The sequence below is a fragment of the Dryas octopetala genome, chromosome 3 (assembly GCF_963921425.1).
Source record: "Dryas octopetala chromosome 3, drDryOcto1.1, whole genome shotgun sequence".
Classification (NCBI taxonomy): domain Eukaryota; kingdom Viridiplantae; phylum Streptophyta; class Magnoliopsida; order Rosales; family Rosaceae; genus Dryas; species Dryas octopetala.
The window spans coordinates 12,003,633-12,016,819 of NC_141368.1; the positions used below are offsets into that span (position 1 = coordinate 12,003,633).

General features: G+C 33.4%; 2 protein-coding genes across 2 annotated transcripts; one reads left to right on the top strand and one right to left on the bottom strand.

Annotated features, from left to right (window-relative positions):
* Nucleotides 1-2,095: 2,095 nt before the first annotated feature.
* LOC147290935 (ethylene-responsive transcription factor 2-like) lies at nt 2,096-2,961 on the top strand. The gene has a single exon (XM_086235075.1). It carries the CDS (start codon nt 2,134-2,136, stop codon nt 2,959-2,961), a length of 828 nt encoding a protein of 275 aa, XP_086091201.1. The 5' UTR covers nt 2,096-2,133.
* Nucleotides 2,962-6,230: 3,269 nt separating this feature from the next.
* LOC147290936 (F-box protein CPR1-like) lies at nt 6,231-7,433 on the bottom strand. The gene has a single exon (XM_086235849.1). It carries the CDS (start codon nt 7,431-7,433, stop codon nt 6,231-6,233), a length of 1,203 nt encoding a protein of 400 aa, XP_086091975.1.
* Nucleotides 7,434-13,187: the final 5,754 nt, after the last annotated feature.

Consider the following 13,187-nt stretch of genomic DNA (forward strand, 5'->3'; position numbering starts at 1 on the left):
TAGGTGTACCAAATACATAGATTGGTACATTTAAGTTGCACCAAATAAGGACTTGATTATGAATTTGAAATCACTGCCGGCTTTTGTCTAAACACTATTTTTTTAAGGAACTTAAGCCTAATTAGCAATAATAATTTGAGTATTTCTGAAAATAATGACTAAACATTTTATCATTAGACCATATTGTGAAGCAACCTATAATGTGATTTTTTTAAAGGAAGATTAATTTTAGAATACTTATAGGAATGCAGCTTTTAATTAAGAATATGACTAATACTAGAGAGATCATATCTTTCGATTATATTAGCTGATGATATTTTTCAATTATTTTAGTTGATGGGTGTACCACAGGGATGAGAGTAGACCTTTTCCAAACTAAATAAGGCAAATTTCAATGATTTCTAGCTTTTCTATAACGCACCAATGCCACCAATACAGGTACTCTCAGTTTAGCTGATGATCGAAACACCAGTGAGAGGGTGTGCACAACAGAATTATTGTCATTTTTTTTTTTATTGGACAGTCTGGACAGATTTCTCATGATTTTCATTGATTGTTCATCTGATCATTTTGATTGTATCTTAAAAAGGAATAAGCATATTATGCGGTTGGCATGTCTTTCACAAGTCCCCAACAACTACTTTTTTTTTTTTTTTGCAATATTTGCTAAATTAATAAAAAGATTCGATTTCAGATTAATTATTTAAGTACTTAAATTGCAATTGGCATTAAACTAGGGTTCGGGAACTGCATAAAACGTGTACGTGTTAGAGGTTTTCTTTTAAGATATAGGTAATAGAGATGCATCCATCTTTATATTTATAGATGTCTACATTTTTCTAGAGATCAATTATTTTCTTGTTCTTTCCCATAGTTTACAATATAATAAACATTACTTTAGTACATGTGCATTTTACAGATATATTTCTCTTCTATAACATGTGATAATCATGGTGCTTTTATTTAATTATTTTTCTTAATTCCTTCCCCTTTTGGTACCCTAGTCACAGAGATGGCGGCAAAACTCTAGCATACTCCATATTATAAAATTTCTTTAAAGTTTATTGAAATTAAAAAAAAAAAATCTATATTATACCATACACAAAAAATTTTATACATTTCCATTTCCATTGTTTTTTCAAAAGCCGGCCAAATTAAAACCATACAATTCGTGCAAAAGGGGTGAAGGTATTTTTTAATGACTTATATATGCTTCAAAGTCATTAATCTTTACTGAAACAAGAACAATATGAAACTACTTTTTTTGTTGGGGGTACAGGGTACTGAATGAAAGTGCTTTTTAATTCTCTTTTCTTTTGCCATACTTTTTAATCCGGCCTCTTAATTCATTGCCTTTAAAGTATTGCATTAAATACTCCTAGAGGGATGTTTCTTGATAGAAAAATCACTCGTAGACATGGTATTATTTTCCTTTTTGGAAGTTTCGGCAACTAATAATTAGTACCTAACAAAAATAAAACTAGCTAGCTAGTGATATATAGTTTTGTTCTTTAGCAAGAAAAAATACATATGATGAAGATTATTCCTTTTGAGAACCCAATAGAAGTGACATATTATTAGTAATTTATAATCGTTTCTTATTTTCTATTTTGTAGTGTGCATATGATGCATATCTCAACCCATATATATATATATATATATATAGGGGATATTGGACTATGATATGGATCATGTTATAGCTAGCTACAACCAACCAACATTGGGATAGAATAATCAGGCCAAAAATGAACTGTACCATATTGCCATCATTAATTAGCCTAGTTGCAATCACTGATTTCAAAAATATATATAAATAAATACACAAACTGACCAATAGATTAATTTATCCTGCTACGTTATTAAATTATTTCATTAATAAATCAATATTTTGCAACATAAATCTGCATGTGACCAAAACTTGGAATCAATGAAGGCTATGGAAGCATCATGGAGACAACAACTATTAATTAAATAAGTTAAATAACAACAGATATTACAACATACCCCATAGCTCACACACACATATATATACACACAAACACACACAGCTTAAAACCACAACTACATCCTCCAAAACCATATATTCAAATCCAATTCTAAAACCTTAACAAGCAGAAACCCACATCCAGAAAGATGTTTGGAGAGAGTACTAGTTTTGAAATGGAGTCTGATTTTGCTCTTTTGGAGTCCATTCGCCAACATCTTCTAGACGACAATAATTTTGATGCCACTTTGCAAACTCCTCCAATGTATTGCCGGAGCTCAAGCCTCAGTGCCCTTTTCTTGACGGAAAGTTGGAGCGACTTGCCACTAAAAGTGGACGACACCGACAACATGGTCGTTTACGGTGCTCTGCACGATGCTGCCGGCGCGGGGTGGAGTCCGTCGGATCGCGCCAATGATGTTGTTGTGGCAACGCCTGTGAAACCGGAACCCCGAGAGGTGGTCGGGGAGGAGACTGTGGAGGCGCGTGAGACTCAAGCGCCACCGTCGGGGCGGCACTACAGGGGAGTGAGGCGGAGGCCGTGGGGGAAGTACGCGGCGGAGATTAGGGACCCGAAGAAGAACGGCGCGAGAGTGTGGCTTGGGACTTACGAGACGGCTGAGGGTGCGGCATTGGCTTACGACCAAGCTGCTTTCAAGATGCGCGGCTCCAAAGCCAAGCTCAATTTTCCTCACCTTATTGGCTCAGAAGGATCCAAGCCAGTTAGAGTGGCCCCGAAGCGCCGGTCACCGGAATCTCCTTCTTCATCATCGTCTTCCTCTTCGGATAGTGGCGCACCAAAGGCCAAACGGAGGAGCGGGGTTGGCTCATCAGTGGCTGAAGCCGAGTCGGGTAGTGCAAGCCGAGTGGAGATGTTTGAGATGAGTCAGCTGGCTGTTGTTGATCAATGGCTAAATGATTTTAACCCTACAGTACTCCCCAAGCCACAAGAATTATTGATTGGTGGTTATGATTAATGCTTGGTTAATTGCTTAATTAGAGTTGGAGACTCTCTAATTGTAAAGTTGATTTATTTTTTTTTTTTATTACCACCCCTAGTTTTGTACATAATGGAGGCTAGAAATAAAAGCCTGAGTTTCGCATCATCCTTGCCAATTTCTTATTTTTCATGTTTTTCCTGTCGAAATTTAAATCCCAACTTTAATTTTTATTCATATATCAACCTACTACATAAATATATTAAGAACGGTTTCTAGTTTTTGTCAAAATAAATTAAAACAAATGCCCTTTGATAATTATATAAGTACCAATCACATAAAGGTTGCAGGCCATATCAAGCAATATCAAATATTAAATCACATAAATAATTTAAAGCAAACATAAAAAATTATATATCATCGCTGTCCAAAGTTGATCTGCAAAATCTTCGATTACACATAATTATATATCTAAGTTGACTTTGGCTCACATATCTACTTCATTTAGATTTTGTGAACTAATTGTTTCCATTTCATATATTCCGGTTGTTTTTATTATATTCTATTAAGTAGAACTACGTACTTAATTGCTCCAAAAAAAAAAAAAAAAGTAGAAGTACCTATACGTAAGTATCTTATTTCTCACAAAACGACCATATACCATAACAAAATGACAAAGCCCGGCCCACCGGGGGAGTTTTTTTTTAGGCCAAATTTTCTACGTATTTCTTCAATTATGCATTTATGCCTTAAAATCTTACTTTTCTTCCAGTTTTCCGGGAATAATTCCTTTTGATGGCTTTCAATAAAATACATATCAGCTCCCTTTGGTCTATCCTATTTACGGTTTGAGCTTTTGATCATCCAGGTTTTCAGAGATTTAAAGAAAAGAAAAATAATAAATTGATAAGAATAAACCCAATGCCGCATCAGGATGTGGGGAAAAAAATTTTCAAAGAAAGTTTATTTTATAGGTTTTGATGGAAGAAAATATGAGCTCTTATAGGTTTTGTTTCAACTCTATATTGGCTTGTACGATTATCCACGCCGTCTGATAATCTCCTTGCTAATGAATCTGGAAACAGAGTTACAATCATGGAGTTTTCTTTCTGATACAGTGATACACTGATACTGGGTTATCATAAAGTTGAATTTGGGTAAATAACATTATTTTAATTTTGGCCTTTATCATCATATGAGCTGGCAATTGATTTAATAGGTGGACCAATCAAAATAATTGGATACACCACACCGTACTATACAATAATTTATCATGGTGATGAGCCCATACTTTTGTTTGGTGGTCATATGTAATTTCCTCTCTCACAATATATATTTGGAAACCACCGTTATACGATGAGACAATCATACATGTTGTCAGAGGATGATCATATATGTCGATCACATGAAAACTCCTCCACATATCATGAAGGTTGCACTTGCCAGCTCAATATTGGTCTAAGCTGACCCCATGACAGCATTTGAATTAATTTTTATTTATCTCACAGCAAATTTGAGGAGAATATCTCGCACGTCATGTTAATTAATTTTACATTGAATAATGACAAGAAGTGACCTTGTTTATTTTTCTTATAAATGAGACATGTCACAGTGCTATTATTTTGCTCAGATATTTCTCCATTATTATTTTAAGGGTCGGAGGGTTCTCGTCCGAAACCATAAAGTACTATTCTCGCTCACAATTCGGTATTTGTCTTGTAGGGTATTCACCACTTGGAGCATGGAAAAGAGAAAAGCGCATACCCCTCTTAGGTTTGACCGTTGGTACTTGACTTTTCAGCCAATTTTGGTCATCAACCTTCATTGATTCAACAAATGATCGATTTTTATTAACATGTATTGTAATGAAATTGTAAACAATAAATCATATCATGGATTGATATGTATTTCCTTGTATTTAATTACGTCCATTGGTAACTAATTAAATTGATAGAGATAGCCTTGTAGTTGTTTTGTTTTGTTCTATTTCTTTCTAGTTTTCGTGTTTGTATGAACCTCTTGTAGTCTTTTGGCTGACTTTCTTTTAATTGATAGAGGTATTTTCATTGCCCAAAAAATAAAACAATTACGTCCATTGGTAGATCTGTGCAGGGACGAGTGAGCTCTATCCCTCAAAGCATTTCCTAATTTTATTATCAATCATATTTTTCTTAAAATAACAGTAAGATACTTAATAAAATGCTACAAATTAAGAGAGGTTGAGGTAGGTAATTGGTTATATATCTTTCTTATCCCGTGAACAAAAGTTCTTAGGTCGGATCTGCACGCCATTGATATATATACGTCATTTCTCTCTCTCTCTCTCTCTCTCTCTCTCTCTCTCTCTCTTAATTGGTTCAAAATTGTTTGATTATCTTGTGATCATAGTAAGAGGTTGATGCGCAATACATGTATAAATATCTTTCGATCAACAGTTATCAATATATATAGGCTAATAGTCTACTTAGATATATATTGCAATTCTAAAACTTTTGGCATTATTTGAGAGAGTTAATTACACTTATACCTCCTGAGGTTTATCATCTTTTTACATACACCCCATGAGGTTTCAATAATTACACATACACCCTGAGGTTTTAAAACTGTTACATATAACCCCTACAAAAGAAAAAAAATAAATAAAAAAGAAAATATTTGTATTCAGGTTGGACCTTATATCTTGAATAATCTTATTAGGCTATTTAATCCCTTAGCATGCTTTTTTGCATAATTTCTCATCATTTTTGTCTCACTATAGGGGGTTATATGTAGCAGTTTTAAAACCTCAGGGAGTGTATGTATAATTATTGAAACCCTAGAGGGTGTATGTGAAAAGTCGATAAATCTCAGGGTGTGTAAGTGTAATTAAGTCTTATTTGAGAAGATAAGGACGGACCACACATGTACTTTTGGGCAAAATTCACTAACACATTTATTTTCATTTAATTTGTAGTTACCAATTTAATTACATAGAAGAAATTACAAATATTCAAAGGTTGTTATGTGTGAATCTTGAGTACTCTCATAAACCAAAAAAGAAAAAGAAAACTAACCAGCGCATTAATTTGTGATATATATATGACTCAATTTGAAAATCAAGACAATTTATATCCACACCAAAAATGTCTCGAAAATGAAATTTAGTTCATAAATAAAGTTGGAAGTTGGAAATGTGAAATGATAAAATACATACATGCACAATAAAGACAAGACAAGTAAAGAATCCAAATCCATATACAATACAACTGTAATAACTTTTATTTGTGTCGTTGAACTTTTATTCCTCTTTGCCTTCACTCAGTATTCGATCACTTCATGTTGGGTGAAACTATTGTCTCCAGGTATAAAGCCACTTGAGAAGAGTCTATGTCCCCATTCAATATAGTTCGGAATTTTCTGTGTACCGGATTGTATATCACTAGCTTCCTCTGATGCAAGAGCATAAGAATTTCACCATTCTTCAAAATGCACAAAAGTGACATTAATCCCATGTATTCGGAATCCATCTTCTGCGGAATGGTTGTGAATACAGTCCAAGATGCCTTCACCCCGTATTCCTTCATAACCCAGACTTGATAGTCAGACCCATGGGGACTGTGAAGCATACTCAGGCATCCTCCCAGAACCCCCAATCCATAGAATGAGAAGTTCTTGTCACCATCACCCGGTAGTTCCACTTGGCGGTACGTCTCATCTACTAGATCAAATGAAACGATTACGAAAGGCCTCTGATCACGATCATGATCATGATCGTGATCAGCAGTACTAGTAGTCTTTCCACGACGGACTGCCCAGTGGAAAGCTCCATTCAAAAGGGTACCAACCACGTTAAACAAGAAATAACAAGGGAGGCTTTTGATTCTTCTCCATGCATTGGTCTTGAAAGTAAAGATGTCGATTTCGGTGAGGAAATTGCCATCCTTACTAGAAGAAGTGGCCCTCACTATTTTACAGTCATGGTTGCATGAATCATAGCCAAAACCATAGAAGTAGTCCTTACCCTGAGTGAAGCTCACGCTTGGTACTTCATGGACGTGCCTGGTGGATGGATTGTATGTGATTATACGTTCAGAGTCGAGCACCAAACATACGAGGCCATTGCAAGAACCAACAATCTTGATGTCTTTAACTGGGTGCCTCACCGATACAGCAGCTTCTACTTCTGCATTTGTATCTGCATCTATTGCTTCTGTTGCTGGTGTATTATTCAGATTGAGCTGTACATGTATATGTACGGACTGAAGGAGGGATGACGATGATGAGATGAGCACATGATCAAGATCATGATGGTGATCTTGTTTGGTCGTCGTGGAGCGGATTAGGTGTGACTTGACGAACTTTGGGTCGGAGATGAGAGCGAGCCATGACTTGGAAACGCATCTGAAACGGAGCAGCGACTTCACCGGCAGTTGCAAGAGAATTTCCTCTACGATCTCAAAAGCAAGCCGTCGATGATGAGTGGGAAATGAGCTTTCCATTGCAAGAGAATTTCCCGTCAAACACATTTGCATGTTATGCGTGTCTGCACCATAGTCTTCTTATACGTACGCTAGCCTACAAGCTAGTAATGTTATTGGCTCGAAATCAAATCATCAAGGAAACCCAATTTCATGTAGCAATTTAATTTGTCAATGCACTCTCCACACTAGTTTGTCCAGGTGTGCTACGTCTATATCAAATCATACAAAGTTATAATTTGTCTCCATCAATGGTATGACTCTATCACTCATGATAGGAGCCTGATTGAGAGTTGAGAGTGATCACTGATTAGGATAAAATTATCTTTAACATAAATAATTAAGTTGAATATGATATATCATCATATGTTAATATTAATATAGAGAGTCAGTGAAAATTGTATAAAATTAATAATACTACTACGCATGCGTTGAAATTAAAAATACTAAATATTACAGATGATCACGTCCTGACAGCCATGTAGCAGCAAACTCATGCGTGTCTACTTAATATTCCAGAAAATTAGAACCTTCTTAATTTTTTTATATATATAGGAGATAATTAATTAATCAATGGCGAAATCATGCACTGAGGTTGATGACGAGATTGGAAAACTACCTGAGTGCGGCTGATATGGAACAGTGGGCCCGCGGCGGCCAGGCAGAGCTTAGCTAGGTGATGGCGTGCAATTCGTTGGGCATGCACGCAGGAGGAGGAGGAGGCCATGTACGTGATCATATATGTGGTTGCCAACTAGTCAGTAAGTTATTAGGAAACTAACCATGTTTTTGGGCTCATCATATAATTAATCTCATAATCTGAGCCGTTTATTTTTTAGATCATACTTCAAAGATCATCATTGTAAAAAATCAACTACATTAAAAATTATTTAGTCATCTAATTGCGATCAAATAAATAGATAATCACTGTTTTCGATAAAAGCATATAAATAATTGTTATCATTATTAAATGGCTAAATAACTTCTGATTTTGGAGATTTTTTATAGAGCCTAAAAAATGGATGGTTCAGATTTTGAGATTACATTGTGCAGTGGGTCCAACATGGTCGTTAGCTTTGTATTAATTTGCTAACCAATTAGTTTTAGAGCATTATATATATAAATATATATATAGGAGTGCTCTAAAGCTAATCAGTTAGCAAGTTAATATGAAGCTAACCATGTTTTTGGGCCCACCACATAACTAATTTCATAATCCGAACCATCAATTATTTAGGCTCTACTTCAAAGATCATCATTGTAAAAAATCAACTAAATCGAAAATCATGTAGTCATCTAATTGAGATCAAATAAATAGACGATCAGTATTTTCGATAAAAGCATATAAATAGTTGTTATTATAATCAAATGGTTAAATGACTTCCGATTTTGGAGATTTTTTACAGGGATAATTTTTGAAGTAGAGCCTAAAAAATAGACGGTTCGGATTTTAATATTATATTGTGCAGTGGGCCCAATATGGTGATTAACTTTGTATTAACTTACTAATCAATTAGTTTTAGAGCATTCTTGTATATATATATATATATTTATATAGGCTTATTACCACTTTTGTCCCTGAAAGTGTAACGAAATCTCAATTCACCGCCTGTCATGTTTTAATTGTCTCAATTTACCACCTGATAGTATATTATGTGTTGTAAATATCATTAATTATGTGGCTGTCCATTATCATGTTCAATATTTATCTCATGTATTATCTAGAGCAATTGTATAGATAATTATGAGGAGTCCAATTCATTGTAAAATAGGAGACCTTAAGGGTCTATCTCAGGTCATCCAAGAGCCTATAAATAGAGGCCTTATGTGAATGAGAAATACACTCTGATTCCTCTCTAATTCTCTCTTATGTTTTCTCTTTATTTCTCTTTATTTTATAACACGTTATCAGTACGATAGTCTCTTCTATATTTTATTTTCTTATAAACTCTTTTAGATTTAAGAGTCATATGGTGCAACCTTGTTGCTTTTGACCAATACTCTTAATCTTAGAGTTGTTCTATTATGTTTTTTTGCATCGAAACAGTACCTAGATGACTAACTTTGTGCTTTATTTATATTATTATATATATCTTAATTCTTTTGACTTTCTGATTCAAGCAATAGTACGTATTCTATGATTATTGGCTTCTACATATTATTCCTTTCAAGATGCTTTATATCTCTATCCTAACCAATATGTATATATGTATTGATTGATACCTGCGATGTTATATTACCACCTATATCGTTTACTTGCTTTAAATGTGGTTGTTATATATATACTTGCTGTTAGATACACTAAATGATTATTATTATCGGCTCAAGTGCTTCTACATATATATCATGTTAATTGATTAATTACTACTAGTTGATTCATGATGCTTGATACAAATATATTTAATTTCATGGTTGTTTATCGGCAAGTACTAGAAAACTATGATTGTTAACTTGTATCATTATTTTATTCATATGTGTATTCTTGTAAATATGGGTGCTGTAATTTAATCACTTCCTCGTTAATCAGGATGAGCGCACTACTTTTCTATTTCATTAATCGGCTACCTTATTATGTTATTTAACAATCATATCAGAATTAATTGTTGTTTGATCCTTAATTATCACAAAAGTGATCAAGACCATAAGTTCTTTGATCATCAAATTAAATTGAGGGCCTGAAGTTCCTCAATTGCATGTTATACAATTAAATAGGATAAAGACCTGAAGTTCCTTATTACTTAACATACAAGGACCTGAAGTTCCTTGATCCATACAAAAGTCTTAAATTTCCAATACCTAGTTTGAGAACCATAGTTCTAATGGGTACCAAAATTTCAAACCCAAAGTTTCGAATATATCAAAATTGATGACCTACAGTTTATGGATCATAATATTATGAACCTGAAGTTTCATAATTAATATGATTATATTATATAAATTTTCTTATGCAATTTTAATGTCAGTATTATTTTAATTATATTTATGTTCCACTACTCGTTGTATATTATTATACATTGTAATATGTGATTATTCATACATAAATGAAATAAGGGCCTGAAGTTTCTTATTCTCAACATTATAAGGACTTGAAGTTCCTTGACCTTAATTATTATAAGGGCCTGAAGTTCCTTATCAAACGATCCAATCGAAATCTGAAGTTTCGCGATCCAATCGAAACCTGAAGTTTCGTGACTCAATCGAAACCTGAAGTTTCATGACCCAATCGAAACCTAAAGTTTCATGATCATTGGTCAATATTGGAACAATATGCAATGAAGTACACGTTCGATGATAGTGCATATACTACATATTCGATCATTGATGTCTTGATATTGTTATACACTCGGTTTTGCTTTATATATGATATACACAATGATTATCATATATTATATTAGGACCTGAAGCTCCTTGATTTTGATTAATCATATAATTATACGAAGATTTGAAGTTCTTCCATTTTTATGAGGACCATAAGTTCTTTGGTTCTTATTATGTGATCAATCATAATCTTGAAGTTTCTTGTTTTTATTATATATAATAAAGACTCGAAGTTCTTCAATCTTTATCCAATCGTGTAATTAAATGAGAACCTGAAGTTTCTCAATCTCTATATACAAATCATGACCCGAAGTTTGTTGATTCTTTTTATTAGAACCAGAAGTTTCCATAGTTTATTTTAATGAAATGTTTTACAATTTCTTCTTTAATTTCATCGTTCTATTTATTTCCTTATTTTAATTCTTAGCTATGCAGAATTTCATCATTCTTTTTATATGGACCTGTAGTCCTAAACATCGAACCTGAAGTTTCGAGTATAGATATCATTTTGAACTTGAAATTCTAATTAATGCAGCCTCAACCTGAAGTTTTGAGCAATTTATTTTGGCCTGAAGTTCAAAATATATGAATCTTGTTCAGAACTAAAAGTTCTAACATAGTACAAACAATAGGAAAATAAGGACTTAAAGTCTAAATATGAACCTGAAGTTCAAAGCTCGAACATTTTAGACTCGGAAGTTTTAAATTAAATTTAAGTCTATATTTTGAATCTAGAACCTGAAGTTTCAGAAATATGTTAATGTGACATGATGTTCATGTTACAACTCTTGATGAGCAAATATTTAGAACCCGAAGTTCTAACCAACTCCAAATTTGAGGTTTTGGGAATACATGAGAACATATTATTTGTATTTAATATGCCAATATTGATTGAACAAGAAGTTCAGATTTATAAATTTAGATGTTGTACATTGGTAATTAATGCTTTCCATTATGTACACTAGTTGGCTATATCATTTTCTTTATATAGAACCTGAAGTTCTAAATCTTTGATCTGTACTGTATTTATGCCTCCTGTCACGGAAAGGAGAGATCAAACTTATAAAGAAAATGATATTCTAACATATATAACGTGAAGTTCCTTATTCCTTGATTTTACTCAAAACCTGAGAAAATTTGAAGTTCTCGAAAAATATGATCAGAACATGTAGTTCTACATCAAACAGTCAAATAAGAACCTGAAGTTCTTTGACATTTTGTTTCTTTATCAGAAGTGGATGAAATTTGGAGATGCGATAGAACGTAATGTTCTTATGATTGATTAAAATTTGTAGTTCAATGTGCATTACTTAATCAAGTTAGAACCTGAAGTTCCTTGATTTTCATGCTCTATGTTATAGAATCAAATTGAACTAGAAGTTCTTTGATCTATCATTCCATGATTTATAACTCAAATTTTTCATAACTCCATAATTTTTCTTATGAACCTAAAGTTCTTGATTAAGTTTAGATTAAGCAGAAAGCCTTTATTCATATGAGCTTGTAGTTCTATACTTTTAAACAAGATTTAAGAACTTGAAGTTCTGCTTATATTTTGTATAGAAATTCGGAGTTTCATGGCTTTTAATGAACTTGAAAGTTTCATAGCTTCAATTTAGAACATATATGGCGTATATGTTCATAGTTATTCATAATTAATTTATTGATTCTTATTATAACCTGAAGTTAGATGCTGAAGAATTATTTGAAACCAGAAGTTTCATATACCTACATGTGCATTGCAAACCTGATTATGTTTCGTCTTTATATAACCTGAAGTTATATAAGCATTTGAGTTTGTATAACCACTCACTCTATTGATTTTCATATATTCACTTATGAAAATTTTCCCGCCGTTAGGGGGAGAAATGACCGTTCCTGAAGAACGGCGTGAAAATAGTATAATATGCATATACTAGTCTTTTTCATACCATTCAATATGGGAATGAAATATGAATGATAATGTAAATCTAGTAAATGCATTTATTTGAAAGCTAGATGCATATATATACAACAAAACTGCAAAGTCACATATGGAAGTTTTATATATGTCAACATGGATTGATGTCCTAACATGGTAGTCCATCAATTTGGCGGAAAATGGTTTATTGCACGCCTGAAGCGTGACAAATCTATAGGTTCCAAAGTTTAGCTCCCCAGAAGTGGAGAGTATATGAAATGGTCCACACAAGCCCAATTAATTAAATTTAAAGATCCACATTCTGTACACAAATCATCCTAGAAGAGATGACAGTCCCTGAAGAGACTATAAAAGCCCCTGAAGAGGCATGTGTACCTATTACAAAGATATATATTTATATCTAAAGCATGCAAATGAGAATTGTGAGATCGTTGATATATTGATGATGTGTTTTGTCTATGGTAGCTACTAAAAATCATCATGGGCTATAATAATGTGGAACTACGTTTACTATAAATGTCGACAAAATTAAATGATTGGCCAAACTGGAAAGAGGCAATTCCAGTAGA

Excerpts from the sequence above, each read along its gene's own strand:
- LOC147290935 (XM_086235075.1), top strand. The coding sequence starts at position 2,134 with ATGTTTGGAGAGAGTACTAGTTTTGAAATGGAGTCTGATTTTGCTCTT.
- LOC147290936 (XM_086235849.1), bottom strand. The coding sequence starts at position 7,433 with ATGCAAATGTGTTTGACGGGAAATTCTCTTGCAATGGAAAGCTCATTT.